Source organism: Oncorhynchus tshawytscha, linkage group LG03 (assembly GCF_018296145.1).
Source record: "Oncorhynchus tshawytscha isolate Ot180627B linkage group LG03, Otsh_v2.0, whole genome shotgun sequence".
In the NCBI taxonomy this organism is placed as follows: domain Eukaryota; kingdom Metazoa; phylum Chordata; class Actinopteri; order Salmoniformes; family Salmonidae; genus Oncorhynchus; species Oncorhynchus tshawytscha.
Genome location: NC_056431.1, coordinates 57311350 through 57329323, shown reverse-complemented (window position 1 = coordinate 57329323; position 17974 = coordinate 57311350). Strand labels below are relative to the sequence as shown.

At 42.1% G+C, this 17974-nt stretch overlaps 2 protein-coding genes and 2 non-coding genes across 5 annotated transcripts; 2 read left to right on the top strand and 2 right to left on the bottom strand.

The window, feature by feature from the left end:
* Positions 1-1244: 1244 nt before the first annotated feature.
* dhrs12 (dehydrogenase/reductase (SDR family) member 12) lies at positions 1245-7266 on the bottom strand. The gene is made up of 10 exons (XM_024403912.2): positions 7119-7266; positions 6707-6840; positions 6299-6381; positions 5644-5736; positions 5354-5435; positions 5168-5229; positions 4799-4903; positions 4563-4653; positions 4285-4422; positions 1245-4126 (listed from the first exon to the last, which is right to left on the bottom strand). The coding sequence occupies exons 1-10, from the start codon at positions 7172-7174 to the stop codon at positions 4014-4016; spliced, it is 957 nt and encodes a 318-aa protein (XP_024259680.1). The 5' UTR covers positions 7175-7266; the 3' UTR covers positions 1245-4013.
* Positions 7267-7525: 259 nt separating this feature from the next.
* On the top strand, positions 7526-7634 carry trnal-caa. Its single transcript has 2 exons — positions 7526-7563; positions 7589-7634. It is a non-coding gene; the product is annotated as a tRNA-Leu (tRNA).
* Positions 7635-9331: 1697 nt separating this feature from the next.
* Positions 9332-9441, top strand: trnal-caa. The gene is made up of 2 exons: positions 9332-9369; positions 9396-9441. It is a non-coding gene; the product is annotated as a tRNA-Leu (tRNA).
* A 532-nt stretch (positions 9442-9973) lies between these two features.
* Positions 9974-17200, bottom strand: rubcnl (rubicon like autophagy enhancer). Of its 2 annotated transcripts, none has more exons than XM_024403910.2 (14): positions 16870-17200; positions 16529-16636; positions 15532-16195; positions 15310-15389; positions 13634-13826; positions 13228-13282; positions 12952-13087; positions 12551-12690; positions 12279-12343; positions 11457-11695; positions 10986-11047; positions 10509-10662; positions 10287-10377; positions 9974-10187 (listed from the first exon to the last, which is right to left on the bottom strand). In XM_024403910.2, the coding sequence occupies exons 2-14, from the start codon at positions 16550-16552 to the stop codon at positions 10084-10086; spliced, it is 2007 nt and encodes a 668-aa protein (XP_024259678.1). In that variant the 5' UTR covers positions 16553-16636; positions 16870-17200; the 3' UTR covers positions 9974-10083. The 2 variants fall into 2 exon arrangements, with proteins under 2 accessions (XP_024259678.1, XP_024259679.1); XM_024403911.2 differs by having other exon boundaries at positions 16529-16633.
* Between the last annotated feature and the right edge of the window lie 774 nt (positions 17201-17974).

Genomic DNA, 17974 nt, shown 5'->3' with positions numbered 1-17974 from the left:
CAACCGGAGAATTCCTTTGTCTGTAGAAAAGCAATGGAACGCGAGCTACCTCTCACGTGAACGAGCATCACGAGCTTGTGGCCCTCTGCCAGACTTCTGACTCAAAGCCCTTATGAGTCTCTCCTTTACAGTAGAAGCCCCAAACAAGTTTCTAAAGACTGTTGACATCTAGTGGAAGCCTTAGGAAGAGCAACATGACCAATATCCCACTATATCTTCAATAGGGAATAAGTTGAAAAACTACCAACCTCAGATTTCCCACTTCCTGGTTGGATTTTTGCCTGCCTCAGGTTGCTGCCTGCCATATGAGTGCTGTTATACTCACATACATCATTCAAACAGTTTTAGAAACTTCAGAGTGTTTATCCAAATATTATATGCATATATTAGCAACTGGGACTGAGTAGCAGGTAGATTATTCTGGGCACCTTATTCATCCAAGCTACTCAATACTGCCCCCAGCCATAAGAAGTTTTAACTCTCTTTTGCTCTCTCTCTTTCTCTGCAGTAGCGCAAACGAAAAGGGAGGCTTCTGAGCGGGAGTCAAGCCATGGAGGAGTAGCTGGTAGTCCAGGAGAAGTTGAGGGGACCAACAGAGGACGTACGAGGAGAATATGAACCAGCTGATGGAGAGGAAGGACAGCGAAGGTAGAAATGCCGTAGCAGAGCATGACAGAGTTCTACAGGCCAGACTCAAGGTAAAAACTTTGAGAAGTTTAAAACTAAAGTAACTGTAGAAGTAAGATCAACTGTGTCTGTCTGTGATGTGTACACTGCATTTGTCAGGCGTATACTGTTTGTGGTGTGTATGTGATTTACTGTATATACAGTGTGTCTGTGACATTGTGTTTGTCATTTCAGGAGCAGAATGACCCTTTCCAGCAAGGGTTTGATGACAGAGCACACCAAATGCAAAGAGAGATGCTCTTAAGGGAGCAAATGCACAAGAGGCCTTAATTTATGAGCAAGGCTCTGGATAAGGGAATAATTCCCAAAGTAGGAGGAAAGGCCTTAAATTGGCTGTCAAAGTTGTTCTGATGAAGGTTCTTGAGATTGATTTTATCAACTTTTTATTGAAGTTAATTATTGACTTACTTACTTTAAATTAAGCACTCCATTTAAGGTTTCATTTCATGTTAGCTTAAAGACCCCCCAAAAAAAAAATATATATACACACACCTGTTTTATAAGTAATTTACATGACAAAAATCTAGCTTTTAGAAGGCATGCTGAAAATATAAGAATTAAATATGTATTGGTGCCTTTTATTATTTACTTGAAGTTGATTAACTGACTTTAATGCACTGGACATTCTACACTAGAGTGTGTACAGTGGTATGTTAATAAAAAGCTCAATAGCCTTGGCTTTATTTGTGCTCTTAATAATAAAACACATTTCTGCTCACAGGTCCTGGTTTGATTAACAAGGATAAAATAATTTTAAAGAAAGTATGTCAAAGTACTAAACCACGTAAAACAAGACAAACAACATGTAGCTTTAAGAACAGTATCTCAATGATTCTCTGGACAAGTCAAATATAAAGACTGACTGTTTGTTTTGGTTGTACAGTAAACTAATAATAACAGAATACAAAACAGTTGTAATGACACTATTACCGCTGACAACAGCCAGAAGCACCTTTGAACATGAGCCCTTGTTAAACCCTGATGAAAACCTTTGTGTATATGACCAATAAAATTTGATTGAGTAAAAATGCTGTGGATGGTAAACACTGCTAAATCTGAGTAAAACATGATTTATTCATCCATCAACCTAAACCAGCTGCCTGGCTAGAGCACGTTCTGAAATGGAAGGTCCACTGAGCTGTACGTAGTATGCAACATTCAAGCTAATGGAAAAGCCTTTGTAGAAGAATTTGAGGGAAGTAGTATGGTGTAAAACGTTATGAAGCATCAAATGACACCAAACTAGAGGTCTTCACAGATCCCCCTGTACCCGAATTCCTGATACCCGATCCAGGACCCGAACGGGTCCAGATCCAGAATTCGAAATAATGTCACGGGTCTGGGTTGGATCCGATTGTCACTGGTCTCGGTTATGTGTAATGTTAACTGACTTGTCCAGAATGACCCATAGAGACCTGAACTCGACTGCTGCAGTAGAGAGAGAAATGGTATAATTTATTCACGAGACTGGCGCATGTAGCTTGTTGTTGGCCAATCATAAGTAATCAAAGCGGTAATAGGCTACAGTCATAGAGCCTCCGCGTGGGGCAAAAGTTAGGAGATACCTAATCAATAGAAGATTGAATTAAAATGGAATTAAGTGAAAAGGAGAAGGATAGGCTACAACGACGAAGAGTCCACAGGTAGGCTGCGACTTTATATTCTGAATGGAGCAGTGGAGGCTGCTTTGGGGAGAACGGCTCATAATGATGGCCGGAACAGACAGTGGCGGTTCTGGGGGGGCAGTGCCCCGTGACAACAATTTTGGACCCCCTTGTGGCCCCTCTAAATATCGTTCTTTTTTTACATCCGTTATTAGACAGTGGCAACGATGCTGATTATGAACATGGTCTTTTGCCTGCTAATGCAGTGAAGAAAACGATGACAACAATAACATCTAATGTAACTGGCCCCAGCATGGCCCCCCCAGTTGAAATGGTCTAGAACCGCCACTGGGAACAGAGCATGGAATGGCATCAAACACCTGGAAACCATGTGTTCAGTGGCGGATTTAGGCATAGGCGATATGGCCAGCATCTTGCCAGGGGCAGCCGCACAATTTTATTTTAATAATAATAATTTGAATGGTGACATTTGCGCGAATGGTTTTCTATCACTCATTTGCACGTCACGTCAATGATATGTCACCGTGTGGGAGTGGGTGCCCTGATTCTAGTTTGTGAGCTAGGCAGGCAACTGCCTGGGAAGGTTTCACACTCAGAAGTACAAGATGGGGAGGGGGCGGAGGTAGGTTGACTTCAGGTCTCCCTACTGGAAGCCCGAGATAGATTCCCCAGCTCCCCCTATCAAATAGCACACCTCTAACTTTATACAGTACTAATACAACTAGTTGTGCAATTTAGTTTGTGTGTTTATTGTTTGAAGTGAAATAATCAGGTTCTCTTCTTTATAAGTGTGTTATTCTATGTGTAAAATAGGATTTGTGCAATTTTGTTTTATTTGTGTTTTTTGTTAGCAATAGGGTAATAATTCAATTTTATTTTCTATTTATATTCTACAATTGGTTTCTACTCATCTTTGATATTCATGAGTCTTATTTTTGTATATTTATAGTTTTAAATGTTAGGATGATTTATTTGTGGTGTTCCAAATGATAAAAAATGTGGTTTGTGCAGGATGGTGCTTCTTTGGGGGGGGGCAAGCCATACAAAGCTAGAACTGCCGCTGCATGTGTTATATACCATTCCACTCCAGTCATTACCACGAGCCTGTTCTCCCCAAATGAGGTGCCACCAACCTCCTGTGGAATGGAGTCATTGTTGTTTGTAAATGTGTAGGAAGAGAAAGTGCCACCAACCTCCTGCGGACTGGAGGCATTGTTGTTTGTAAATGTGTTGGACTAGAAAGTGCATGCAGCCTCAATTAGCCTAGCTATCTTCTCCCGGTTTGGTGCAGTCAAGACAGGTACTACGTAATTTATCAGCTCCAGTTAATAAAGTAGCTTAAAAATGGACCTTTCTGCTGCTTGTCTCACTGAATGGGCTTCTATATATATATATATTTTTTTTTTACAAATTCATGCATTTCAGGTCTGGATGGGAAAACCCCAGGTCCATTTCAGAACGACCAGTGAAGGCCTCTACCCCAAACATGACCCACTGAAATGCTCTGTGTGGCTACACTTTGATCTTAGCTATAGCAAGCAATCAATTTAAAGATTATCATCATAAATAGAAAATAGTTGTAAAAATATTACCCCTATGTCCGCTTTATACAGTGCATATCTATAATGAGGAGTGTTTGTCAACGGACACATGGGCTTGAGGGTCTGTCTATTCATAACCTTTTGACCGCTGTAGGAGAGGTCAAGGTTTGAACTTGTGTGCGAGCTGCTCCAATATTGCCTGCAGCTTCTCCTCATCGGCCGGAGAGGACCTGGATAAAGCCAGCGGAAGGTGTGTGGGCACCGCCATTCGGTCTGGGGCATTATGGGAAAAAAAATAGAGGAGCAGATGTAAGAGATAGCAGGACGGTATCTGAACAGCTAGGATGCATCTATCAGGGAGGCATTTCTAAGCAAAAATACACAGTCCTCTTCCTGTTCCACCCTCAACACTCTCCAGCCCTGTGTCTCACCCTGGAAGAAGAGTCCACTGGGCTGGTTGGAGGCCACTGCTGAGACAGCCAGCCACACCACCGTGTCGGCCCCCATTGACTCCGTACGCAGCTTGTTCTTCATCTTAGCATGGAAGTCAGGCATGGACAACTGGACAGCTACAGGGAACACAGAGACACAGATACATTAGCAAGTCAACACAGATGCAGGGAGTTTTTTCAACACAGAACAATCATCTAGAAATACTTGTACTGATGAATATTTGTCTAGATTTCTAACTTTAGATAAGTGTTAGTACCTGGAGTATCAGCCCAGCCAGGGTGCATTGATGAGAAATGGATCTCTTTATGCTGGGACGCCCATCTCTCGGTCAGTATCACCTGTTGTCTCTTTCACCACAACACACAGCACATCACTTTCACAGAGAATATAACAGAACTGTAACAATTTTTTACAGATTTATTTTGCGGTCATAGGCTAGGTAATGCATTTGCTCAGGGGTGAGTGGGTAGTAGAGATGCACAATGTCCTAACTTTATTTTGAGCGTAGGCCATAGTGCCGTCGAACGTCCCCTTCTCAGACTGCAGGTCGTCTACTTTCATCTTCTGGACCAGCATGCCCCCTGAAGACACTGTGATCTGGAGGAGAGGGGTGATTATCATCATGACAATATGGGCTGTTGGACTGCTAGAACATGTCCTTTTGTTGTTTTTGTAATATGTAATAGATTCCTTTGATGCATTTGTTCAGACACACTGGGCCCTCTGCTGGTCAATTAGACATTAATACAAGCACAAACAGAACTAATGGAGGAAAGGCCATACTACAAGAGCCACTTCTCAAACTTTTCTCATTTCATTCATTGGGCCAATGTCATCTGTCTATGGCAGGACATTACTCACCACTCGTGGGTCCTGTGCCTGTTTCAGGGCTGGTATCAACGCTGTGGTTAGGATAAAGGTACCTAACCAAGTGAACAGTAATGACGAGGAAGAACATTGTGAGAAAACATATCAACCTATATAAGTAAGTGGTGTGCATTGTTTCCAATGAGACGTGACTACTGTCCTTGGGTTGATCTTACTTACCGAGAGTGTTAGTAGCAAAGTTCTTCTCTACACCTTCCTCTGTCAGCTCTTTCTGGTTTACCATACACCCTGCATTGTTGATCTGGGGGAGAAAGAATCATAATTAATAAACTTGTATTGAATTAATTCAATTAATCTAATCACTCATGTTGAATCATACCCAATCACTCCTATTGAATCATTCATATATCATCCTATTCAAACTAGCAGCCCATCAACTCTAATCTATTCAATGGACTAACCCATGTGTGGGGCTTGGAGATGATTCACCCACCTAACAGATACCTTACCAGTACATGAATGCTGTTGCTTTTTGAGAAGCTCTCTGCAAACTCCCACACTTGTCTTGCACTGGACATGTCAACGATGTGAACATGGACATTCTGCACAGACAAGGAAACAACATAGAACCACATTAAGTCTGATTCTGAACTATTACACTGGCAGTTGGAAAGATTGATTACAGTATTCAAAATTGATCACAAAGAAGCCAAACATGGAATTTTGTGAGTGTGACCCAGGGACTTGAGTATAGACACAGCAGTGTTACTTTCTACCAAACCAGAGGCGTAACAACTCCCAGACATGACTGTGCAGGAACTATCAAACCATCCTCTGTTTCTGTTTGACTAAGTGCTTGTCCACATTAATCAGTCTAAGCAAGGCAGGAAGCAGATAATCTCATCTGTAAAATCACCTCAACTTCCACCCACCTGGGTATAACAGATCCTTATCATTGTTAGATTAGCCTAGCTAATCTGTGCAGCACCTAACTCATGATGACCCCATGAATATGCCACATTGTGACCCCATAAACAAAGCTGTTCACAATTGACTCAATGGCTTGCTCTTCATCCCTCACCAGACAGTTGCTGGGTATGAATAAACGTGTGTGGTGTTTCTTTCTGTACTGATTCTTTCTTTGTGTCATTCAGTCCTCATTACCTGGTTTTTACTATGTTCCACCAGCTCCTCCTTCGCCTCCTGTGCCCGTTCCTTGTTACGACACACCAGGTGGACAATCCCTCCTGCAATAAAACCACTATTTTATATCAAAAACTGGGTAAACTATAGTGACCTCAAAGAACCCCTTCACACAACTAATGATCAGCCACCTGAGGAGTTGAACACCATAGTGTCCTCATGATTGGCCTGTCTATATAAATCTCTATGAGACCTCACCTTAAGGTTAGTTGCATCTGGCCCACCTACTAGCACTCACTCATAAATCTACTGTTAATCATCAACTAACACTGGTCAACAGTTATATTACAGATTAGTGGTGTACATTTCAAGGTGAAAACCATATTCATTGTTGTGTTAAACACTCATAGGACATTGACTTTGCCTTACCTCTTTTGGCTATTTCATGGGCTGTAGCTTTTCCAATGCCGCTGTTGGCCCCAGTGATTACAAAAGACCTGCCACTCAGGTTTACGTCCAGGTCCCCAGTATTAAACTGCTTAGCTGCTTCTTCATATCCGCTTCTGTTGAACAAAAGAAAAAGACATCTCAACATACGGTTAATGGTGATTAAGGAACGGAGATAAAATAAAGCAAACACATGTTTAAAAAGGCAAAGTAACGGTAGTTATATTGAGGTTGTCAGTATAGTAATTTTATGACTACTAACTAACAAATACATGGATTCTTTGGTAACATCAATATGTAACTATGAAGGCATGTGCGCGTGTTAGTCACTCAAACCTCTAAAATTCCAACATTCCATTCATGTGCAACACAAGCTATCAAGACCGATACTCACTTTGTGTATTCTTGAAGACCTTTAACGAACCAAACGGCGTTTCTGTAAAACGACATCTTTTGGTAGCTAGCTAGTTAGCTGGATAATTATTTTTAAGTGGAGTTATATAGCTACTTCAACTTTGCATAACACTAGACAAAACACGCCTCTTTTTACGTTTCATAAGAATGACTCGTTACGTCGTCCAATGCGGGTGGGGCAAACACAGTCACATGGGGTAACGCAACCTCCGTCTTTTGTTAAATACAGCTAAAATAACAAATGTGTAAATACTGGTAAGTGTTTAATGAATAGTAAACTGTGTAGCGAACCTAGAACCAGAACAAATCTAATTACTATCCACCTTATAAAACGACTACTGCTATATGTATCTTTATAAGTAAAATTACTTTCTTACAAGTTCAGTTGTCAGGATGGCCGAGTGGTCTAAGGCGCCAGACTCAAGGTTCAACCTTCCATAGTAATGGGGTTTCTGGTCTCCGAATGGAGGCGTGGGTTCAAATCCCACTTCTGACAGTATTTTTTTTTCAGGTACAAAACTAGTAAAATTCAGCAACCAACGACAATTTATCAACCCAGAGCCCACAAAGTGCCATATCTTGTATAATGTTGATTTTAAACTAAGCTCAACCACTGACAATTCATACATCATACCAAATAAAATGTTATTCTACAACTCAAGTTATTATAATATATTATTTCTTCATTTCCAGTGTATATGTTATATATATATATATGTTTGCTATATATATGTTTGCAATATCACTAGTAGTACGTTATCTAGCCAACTCAATCATCAAGTTTGCGGACGACACAACAGTGGTAGGCTTGATTACCAACAACGACGAGACGGCCTACAGGGAGGAGGTGAGGGCCCTCGGAGTGTGGTGTCAGGAAAATAACCTCACACTCAACGTCAACAAAACTAAGGAGATGATTGTGGACTTCAGGAAACAGCAGAGGGAACACCCCCCTATCCACATCGATGGAACTGTAGTGGAGAGGGTAGCAAGTTTTAAGTTCCTCGGCATACACATCACAGACAAACTGAATTGGTCCACTCACACAGACAGCATCGTGAAGAAGGCGCAGCAGCGCCTCTTCAACCTCAGGAGGCTGAAGAAATTCGGCTTGTCACCAAAAGCACTCACAAACTTCTACAGATGCACAATCGAGAGCATCCTGGCGGGCTGTATCACCGCCTGGTACGGCAACTGCTCCGCCCTCAACCGTAAGGCTCTCCAGAGGGTAGTGAGGTCTGCACAACGCATCACCGTGGGGCAAACTACCTGCCCTCCAGGACACCTACACCACCCGATGTTACAAGAAGGCCATAAAGATCATCAAGGACATCAACCACCCGAGCCTCTGCCTGTTCACCCCGCTATCATCCAGAAGGCGAGGTCAGTACAGGTGCATCACAGCTGGGACCGAGAGACTGAAAAACAGCTTCTATCTCAAGGCCATCAGACTGTTAAACAGCCACCACTAACATTGAGTGGCTGCTGCCAACACACTGACACTGACACTGACTCAACTCCAGTCACTTTAATAATGGGAATTGATGGGAAATGATGTAAATATATCACTAGCCACTTTAAACAATGCTACCTTATATAATGTTTACATACCCTACATTATTCATCTCATATGCATACGTATATACTGTACTCTATATCATCGACTGCATCCTTATGTAATACATGTATCACTAGCCACTTTAACTATGACACTTTGTTTACATACTCATCTCATATGTATATACTGTACTCAATATCAGCTACTGTATCTTGCCTATGCTGCTCTGTACCATCACTCATTCATATATCCTTATGTACATATTCTTTATCCCCTTACACTGTGTATAAGACAGTAGTTTTGGAATTGTTAGTTAGATTACTTGTTGGTTATTACTGCATTGTCGGAACTAGAAGCACAAGCATTTCGCTACACTCGCATTAACATCTGCTAACCATGTGTATGTGACAAATAAAATTTGATTTGATTTGATTTGATAACGGTAGCTATTTCCAAACAAAATGCTAACTAGCTAGCTAGATTCGCTAACAAAAAGGAAATGGTTAGTTAGCGATATCGTAAGGTTCACGTTTTTTGGCTGTGAAAGGATTCTGTAGCTATATACACTCTAAAAAAATGACAATCACTGATCGTTTAATGAATAGATGCTCTGTTTTCTTTCGCTTACTATAGTTGTCAGGATGGCCGAGCGGTCTAAGGCGCCAGACTCAAGGTTAAAATCCTTCCTGGAAAGGGGTATTCTGGTCTCTGCATGGAGGCGTGGGTTCGAATCCCACTTCTGACAATATTTTTGGGCCTTTCATTCTTCAATGTAGGTTTGTAGGTGATTATATGCATGTCTTATTATGATAGTTACAAGACAATGTCAATTGTAAAGTGGATGATATTTCAAAGCTTGATATCAGGGCCTGTCAACTGGGGTTATTCAGCAGACTGCTTTAGGCTATTTCACCCAATACAAATGTTACAGTCCTGGGATACGGCATAATGAGTGAATAGAGGTAGAAATTATATCACTCTAACATTAGTGCATGGCATTGTTTTATGGCCATTAGAATGTGAGGTGATTCACTCAAATGTCCAACAGATGTCGCTATATTCCACATTGTTTTGTTGTAATACTGAGCAGAAGGTACAGTACTGTAATTCTGAAAATGATAGATTAACACAATCCCACTCAGATTCATAAAACCCATTCTGATATTCGGTCTAAGCAGCATCTTTTCTTCTTGGTAAAATGAGGAGGGTCCGTACCTGACTCAGTACCTGCTCCTTTCATGTTACATGCTTAGTGAATTCAAATATAAAATATACTGTTACATTTTAATGCACAGCATTTTATTATTTGGAATACTCTGTATTCAGATTCAAAAGACAAACACATGTAAGAATGTGAGGATATTTTCCCACACTTCCAACATGTACTCTAGAGGCAGAACGTGTCCATCAGCTTTTTTCGACATTGGATCCGTGCACATTTAGGGCACTCCTCATCTCTGAAGCAGTCTTTGTGGAAACAGGCCTTGCACACTAAAACGAGAGAGGGGCATCGTTAGCAGATTTATATGGATTTTAAAAAAAGTCAAGGTGAAGAGTGGGCTGTCTCTGTCTGATCAGAAAAACACTTGCCTTGACAGCGTGTGCAGGTCTCACTCTGGAAGGGAAATAACACATCCTTCTGCTTGCAGAACTCACAGATGAAGCCTCTAGCCAGGCATACCTGGGATAAAACGCAACAGATCTTAGTCTCAACAATTGAGCACTGCATAACTACTGAGGTTATAGGTGAAGTCATGATATTAGAATATACATTTATTTGTCCATCTGTGATTTTGCAACTGGTGGATATACCTGACAGCTCTCCACGTGGGTGATGGCCACCCGGAGCACGGCCCTGGCCAGCGGCACCAGCTGACCCCGTTTTACCCTCAGGAGGTCATCCATGGAGAACAGGTGTGGCTCTTGTGTCAGGTGATCAGGAAGCTGCTCAAACTCCTTCAGAACCCTGAGCATAATAACAACAGCACAAAGGGGGGTGAAATTAAGAACTTTGTCAAGCACCAAGACTATTATGGCTATTCATAATAAATCTAAATCAATACCCAGGCTAGATCATAACCCCTTTATCTGTCCAGATAAAAAGGTTCTTAACTTCATCTGTACAGCGAGTTATGGCTCAATCGATTAATACTTGGAAGGTTGCCGTCTGCAACCAACAACCAACAGATTGATGCAGTTTAAAAGTGCCATGTGTGGTGAAGAAGTTGGCATAAGAAATTAGAGTGTGAGAGAGTGGTGAAGGGAGAATCATTAAGTGGATGTCTTTACCCCTCAGATAATCTGCATGCTTTCAGCAGTCTTTTAATGCCTAGTAGTTGCTCCTGCAGGTCCTTGGGAAGGAGAAGAGTGTTAATGTAATCAATATGTGTATGAGGATTTGCCTCGGCAACATTCCCTGCATGTCACCACTGAACATTAGAGAACTAATCAAAGACACAGACTAATCCACATTCTCCCAGTGACTCCGAGATCCCTATTCTGAGTTTCCTCTTCGTACAGACATGAGCACCCCAGACACTGCTGAAGAAGAGGATTCACCACTGCTGTAAACCTGATCCCAGACCATATATCTCATTGTCTATAAACCTGCAGCTGTTAGCTTGAACCTAAACCACTGACCTGCCCAGTTTATATTCTCAGTCGACAGTCACACCGCACTCAAGCACAATAATAAGAACTGACCCCAGACTAGTTAAAACCATGTATACAGTATCTTAGCTCCTATAGGAGTCTACTTACCATGAACCTGTCCAGTTCTCGCACCCTGCTGTAAAGGGTCTTGCCAACACAGGTCAGGTCGAAGAGAGGCTGGTGCCACACAGAGTCCAGCAGCTGCTTGGAAAAATCACTGACTGGGTACCTTCCAAAGTCCCACTGGGTCAGCACCCGGCCTGGGATCACAGACTCAGCACCGCCTTGGCAACAGTCACAGAAGTACTTGCTCAGGTATTCACAGTAGCGCAGCTTCTTGATGTATCCTGAGGTATGAGAGCAATGCGATCTAGATGGACTGATATTCATATAATGTATAATGTAGAAAGCAACAGGATAGATTATACTAAAGGCTTTGAGAACTGCAACACTGTATGATTTTTGTTTAGTTCAGAAATGAATTCACGAGGTGGAGTAAAAAGGCTACAGTTAAGCAGTTAAACTTGGATCTTCAACCATAACAACAACATCATCATCATCTCCTAGCAGACCAGCAGGCCTCTGTCAGTGAAAGCCCAGCAGTGTGTGTGTGTGTGTGTGTGTGTGTGTGTGTGTGTGTGTGTGTGTGTGTGTGTGTGTGTGTGTGTGTGTGCGTGAGAAAGAGTGAGACTGTATGCAGTGTGTCTGTTCCTCTCACAGGTAATATTCAGCAGGTGAGCTCCGTAAATCATCCAGTCACACACGCCAGAGAATTCCTCCACAACCACCCAGAAACATGAAAACTCAGAGCACCACACAGCAAAGGAAATATGTACAGAGCTCTGCCTCAGTTTTGACATTAAAGGGCTTGCTGTGGCTCCATGTGGATCACCCAGAGTGTCCAGCTCTCTGGACTAGAGTAGTACTTACTGGGTTCTATTTCAGTTCCACAGCCTGCACAGAGGAAGTGCTGGGAGGCAACAACCTCACTGCGCCTGGGCAGGAGACAGAATTATGAGGGAAACTGATTAACAGACTTATTGCAGATTGATTCACATACAAATGAAGAGAACAAATGTATTGTACAGAGAGTGAAAGGGAGTAATACCATGACACAATGAGAATAATGTTAAACTTTTGCACAAGCCCACCCCCTGTAGGAATAGTCATCATCAGTGAAGTCAGTGTGACACCATACTGACCTCTGGGTGGGGTGGACGCTGAAGATGATCTGGAACCGGGGCGGGGCCCAGTTCAGAGTTCCCCTCATCCTGGTTCTCTGTCTGATCTCCTCACTCAGACTAAGACGGGCATCACTCACCATACAAACCCCTCCAGGAAGCTGGGGATTGAGTAGGACAATCAGTCAAATTGCTACATTGATTGGTAAACACTCTTCCTGTCTGGTGTAAACATCCTATTGAAGTCATTTCCATTTCACAGTCATTCCTCGTGTGCAGTGACGATATTTCACAAATCTACTCTATTGCAATTTTCCAGCTAGCCGGAATAGAACTGTCAACAGAAAGTATGCCTGTTAAAATGTGCTTTTGTATTTGTGTGTTTGACAGCAGGGGCATTTTGTAACCACAGTGATTCTCACTTCCTGCAGGGAGGTTCTGATGCTCTGACGGCCGCGTTTCAGCTCCTGTGTGGGAAACCACTGCTTCCTGAAGTCACACACCAGCTGCTGGGCTAGGCCCTCAGCAGAGCAGCGCATTATGGGAAAACCTAGGGAACTGAGTATGGACATAATGGGGGTAAGAACAAGACTCAAGATGAATAGGAATGATTTTGTAGGCTGTTGTATGAAGACTATGATGAATACTATCACAGTTAATCAGAGGTGTGATGGTTGTAGCTGTTTGTTTGTTTCTACCTTTTAAAGGACATATTAGCGCCTCTGGTTATTGGTCTATTGTTTGCGCCACAACCTACAATGCAAACAGAGGTGATATGAAAAACATTCTCATATGAAAAAAACAGAGAAAAAAACTCAGAGAATACGCTTCTCTCACATTGTCCCACTGACACATCCTTCTCTGTCAGGGCCTTGTCTCCCACACCCCTAAATGGCTTTCTACCTAAATCCTCTGTGACCACGCATCTGATATGACCAGGTGGGTTGGTTGTGTTTGCATAAATTCTCTACACACCAAGAACATTGGTTGGCAATGAAAGGAAAGCATTCAAGGTGATCTGGTCCAAAATGTTAATGACAATTTCATGACAATTCATTATTATTTTAAAGCCCTTTTCCATCACTACATCCTCTTGCTTCCTACCTTCATATCCACTGTCAGTGGAAACAAGAGAGTGTGTCTTTGAGGGGTGGATGCAGATTTGGGCCCCTGAGTCCTCTGAGGCCTCTGTATGGTTCCCCATAGCCCCACAGCTCTTCTGACTCAGACTCACAGCCCACTTCACCCCCTCCAAGGCCTCCAGCACCATGTCCACCACTATGAAATGAGCATTCTCCTACACACCAGGCATAAAGCATCATGTTAGAGTTTATATTGTGCCTTTGGAAAGTATTCAGACCCCTTGACCTTTTCCACATTTTGTTACATTACAGCCTTATTCTAAGGATGTAGCCCCCATAATGACAAAGCAAAAACAGGTTTTTAGACATTTTTGCAAATGTATATATAAAAACTAAAATAATGAAATATCACATTTACATAAGTATTCAGCCATTTTCAGGTCTCTCCAGAGATGTTTGATCGGGTTCAAGTCTGAGCTCTGGCTGGGCCACTCAAGGACATTCAGAGACTTATCCCAAAGCCACTCCTGCATTGTCTTGGCTGTGTGCTTAGGTTGTTGTCTTGTTGGAAGGTGAACCTTCGCCCCAGTCTGAGGTCCTGAGCGCTCTGGAGCAGGTTTTCATCAAGGATCTCTCTGTACTTTGTTCCATTCATCTTTGCCTCGATCCTGACCAGTCTCCCAGTCCCGGCCGCTGAAAAACATCCCCACAGCATGATGCTGCCACCACCATGCTTCACCGTAGGGATGGTGCCAGGTTTCCTCCAGATGTAACGCTTGGCATTCAGTTCAAACAGTTAAATCTTGGTTTCATCAGACCATAGAATCTTGTTTCTCATGGTCTGAGAGACTTTAGCTGCCTTTAGCTGCCTCCAATCAGGCTGTCATGTGCCTTTTACTGAGGAGTGACTTCCATCTGACCACTCTACCATAAAGGCCTGATTGTGGAGTGCTGCAGAGATAGTTGTCTTTCTGGAAGGTTCTCACATCTCCACAGAGGAACTTTAGAGCTCTGTCAAAGTGACCATCCTTCTCTCCCGATTGCTCAGTTTGGCCAGGTGCCCAGCTCTAAGAAGAGTTTTGGTGGTTCCAAACTTATTCCATTTAAGAATGATGGAGGTCAATGTGTTCTTGGGGACCTTCAATGTTCCAGAAATGTTTTGGTACCGTTCCCCAGATCTGTGCCTCGACACAATCCTGTCTCAGAGTTCTACGGACAACTCCTTCAACCTCATGGCTTAGTTTTTGCTCTGACATAAATTGTCAACTGTGGGACCTCATATAGACATGTGTTTGACTTTCCAAATCATGTCCAATCAATTGAATTTACCACAGGTGGGCTTCAATCAAGTTGTAGAAACATCTCAAGGATGATCAATGGAAACAGGATGCACCTGAGCTCAATTTCGAGTCTCATAGCAAAGGGTCTGAATACCTATGTAAATAAGGTATTCCTGTTCTTTATTTTCAATAAAAATAATAAAAATGGTTTTCGTGTTGTCATTATGGGATATTATGTATAGATTGCTGAGGGAAAAAAATATTTGATCCATTTTGGAATAAGGCTGTAATTTAACAAAATGTTGAAAAAGTCAAGGGGTCTGAATACTTTCTGAAGGCACTGTAGATGCTTCAAAAATAAACAAAATATAAATAAGCAAATATAATTAACCGAATATGTTTCAGAGAGGGAATTTACCTTGTCCAGGTCACAGCCAGTCTTGTTAATGTCTGCAGAGCAGTGTGTATTATCACTTTGTCTTTTATCCTTAATAGGCACTTTAATGTCAAAGCACAATGACAAAAACATATCAATCAGTGAACTAGACATAAGGAACCTTGAGTTCTCACTTTCTTATTTTCCCTCTGCACCTGTAAAGACCTGTAAAGTCTACCATATCAGGACAGCAGAAAATGTTACCTAATTGTGGATGGGCATTAGAGGTTGAGCGTAGTCGGGGACCCTCCTCCTGGTCCAGCCCTGGCCCCTGGGAGCCCCTGAAGGGCAGATGGAGCCCGCTGGTAAGCAGGCGGTTCAGGTTGGCAGAGATGGAGACACAGCGTGGCTTATGTGACTGAGATATAGTAGGACAGGGACAGGGGGTAGACTCTGCCTTTACAGTACCAGTTGACCTCTTTGCTGCCAGTGGGGGCTCAGTAAGATGAAGATGATATCGGTCAGATGTTGATGGGGGGTCACTACTAAGACCCAGAGGGGCCACAGTAGTAGGGGGCAATGCAGACAGAGACAGCCCTGTATCTCCATGCCATGTTAAGGACTTCCTCCTGCAGGAGATAACGGGGCTACTTCTGGGCAGGTGATATTGGTCATCACCTGGGGTCAGCAGAGAGGGGTCCTCCCTGTTTAAGTAACTCCCTGGTGCTTCATTACTCTTAAAGTGTCCTTCATCATCATCATCATCATCATGAGAGGACTGCCCTGTGCTCTTTTCTTCCCCGCTGCTTTCTGTGTCAGTGCAGTGTCCGTGTGGTGGACTTAGATAGGGGGATGTGGGGACAGTGTCCACATACCAGCTCACATGGTTTGACTTCCGTAGAGGAGAGGCAGTGCCTCGACTGACCACCTTCACACACAGAGAGAGAGAGAGATTTTCTATGAACGCAGTTATACCTCAATTTCCTTCAAAACAGCTGCTCTTGTTATACTTCCTGAATGGAAACTGCCGGCAGAAAATATATATTCAGATCAACTTGAAATGTACAAGACTTGCATGGTGGCATTGTTTGAGTCAGTATTCACAGAATATATTCTCCAACATTACAAGTTCATGATTTCAGATGATTTGACTTCATATGACACTTTCCCATTAAGGCAGATACAATAAAAAGTTGTAAAAGATATTAATATTACAACCATATCTCTATTGTGAAGGGGCTATTTCCACATGAACACCAACCTTTTTGATATCCTGTGAGTCCATATTAGAGTTGGACAATAAAGTGCAGGTCAGAGCTCACTGTTTGACTGTCGGATGGACATGAAGGACATTGACTCTGTAGAGCTTCTGAAATGATACAGAATTATTCTAATAAAAATCACTTGGCTATTTAGATTTTTTTTACTGTCATTAGAATATTACAAATGAACAACATATCAATGGGGACATCAAACGTATATTTATACTGAAGTTAAGATACACCTACAAGTAGTATTGAAACCTTCAGAACAATCACATATGTGATCCCCTTTAGAATCTCTGAAACTATTTCATATTCTGTCAAACTATAAAGTACTCACCATTTTGTGTGATTCCAAAATGAAGGACATGGTTGAACCTGAGTCTTTTTGTCGTATGACATCTGAAATAACACAGCTGTAAAACGGTCAACTTGTTGAGCAAGGAGTGGGTCGGAGGATATCTTTACTTCCTGTATTTAATGTTGGGTTGAAGTTTCTGTGGTAAAGCAATGCCCTTTTCAAACCAGACACAAGACGTCTCTCTGTGGGTGTTCCTCAACAAATGATGAAGTGAATGATAACTTTAGATAAATAAGCTATTTTTAAATAAGCTCTGAATTTACAAACTCCAAGTTCAAATAGCGAGTGAGCTATGTCTTTGTGTAATAAATGTTTTATCAAAGGTCAAAGGCTCAAACTCCAAGAAGTGCCTCAGAACTACACATGATTATATATTTGACTTGACAAGTAGGCCTACTAAATCTTATACACATTAATTCCAACAGCTCACACATCTCTGGTGGGAATTGAGTTTTCATGCACAAAGAAACAGATTGAACCTAATCCATATGTAATAGTCTTCCTTATTAATGTTTTGGTCAAGAGTAGTGAATTCTGCTTTGTCGTCCTGATAGGTTCCCTACAGTGGCAAGTAATGCTTTGTTCAGCATGAAGGAGATGTTGCAGAAATCAGCCCTAAGCCTATCGAACCCTGTGTCACTGCAGAATGCAGCTTGAACAGAAAAGAGGAACTATCAGGAGTATCCATTTATTTGCATTGTACTTATCATCTGATAATAATAGAAGATGAAGTAAGGGGATGAAAGTGACAAATAACCCACTGGGCACAGACGTCAATTCAATGTCTATTCCAAATTGGTTCAACGTAATTTCAGTGAAATTACTTGAAAACAACGTTGATCCAACCAGTGTGTGCCCAGTGGGAAGTAACATGATGTGGACTGGCTTTTCAGGCCCTGATAATAAATAGTCACAGTCATGAATATTGGGAATAGTAGAACTATAGGCTATTTCTCTTAAGCAGGATTAGTCTGGAATAGAATCCCAGAAGCCTTTACTAACTCCAGATGTAACCAGACTGAAAGATGATAGGATGAGAAATGAGGTATGACAAAACAGAGACGAGTCTGTCACTCCACCACCC

Excerpts from the sequence above, each read along its gene's own strand:
- dhrs12 (XM_024403912.2), bottom strand. The coding sequence starts at position 7,174 with ATGTCGTTTTACAGAAACGCCGTTTGGTTCGTTAAAGGTCTTCAAGAA. Across the intron at positions 6,841-7,118 it reads GGTCTTCAAGAATACACAAA|AAGCGGATATGAAGAAGCAG; the intron begins GTGAGTATCGGT and ends TTTGTTCAACAG. Across the intron at positions 5,230-5,353 it reads CTTTGCTACTAACACTCTCG|GTACCTTTATCCTAACCACA; the intron begins GTAAGTAAGATC and ends TCACTTGGTTAG.
- rubcnl (XM_024403910.2), bottom strand. The coding sequence starts at position 16,552 with ATGGACTCACAGGATATCAAAAAG. Across the intron at positions 13,827-15,309 it reads CTGGCTGTGACCTGGACAAG|GAGAATGCTCATTTCATAGT; the intron begins GTAAATTCCCTC and ends CCTGGTGTGTAG. Across the intron at positions 13,283-13,633 it reads CACTGACAGTGGATATGAAG|GTTGTGGCGCAAACAATAGA; the intron begins GTAGGAAGCAAG and ends TTTGCATTGTAG.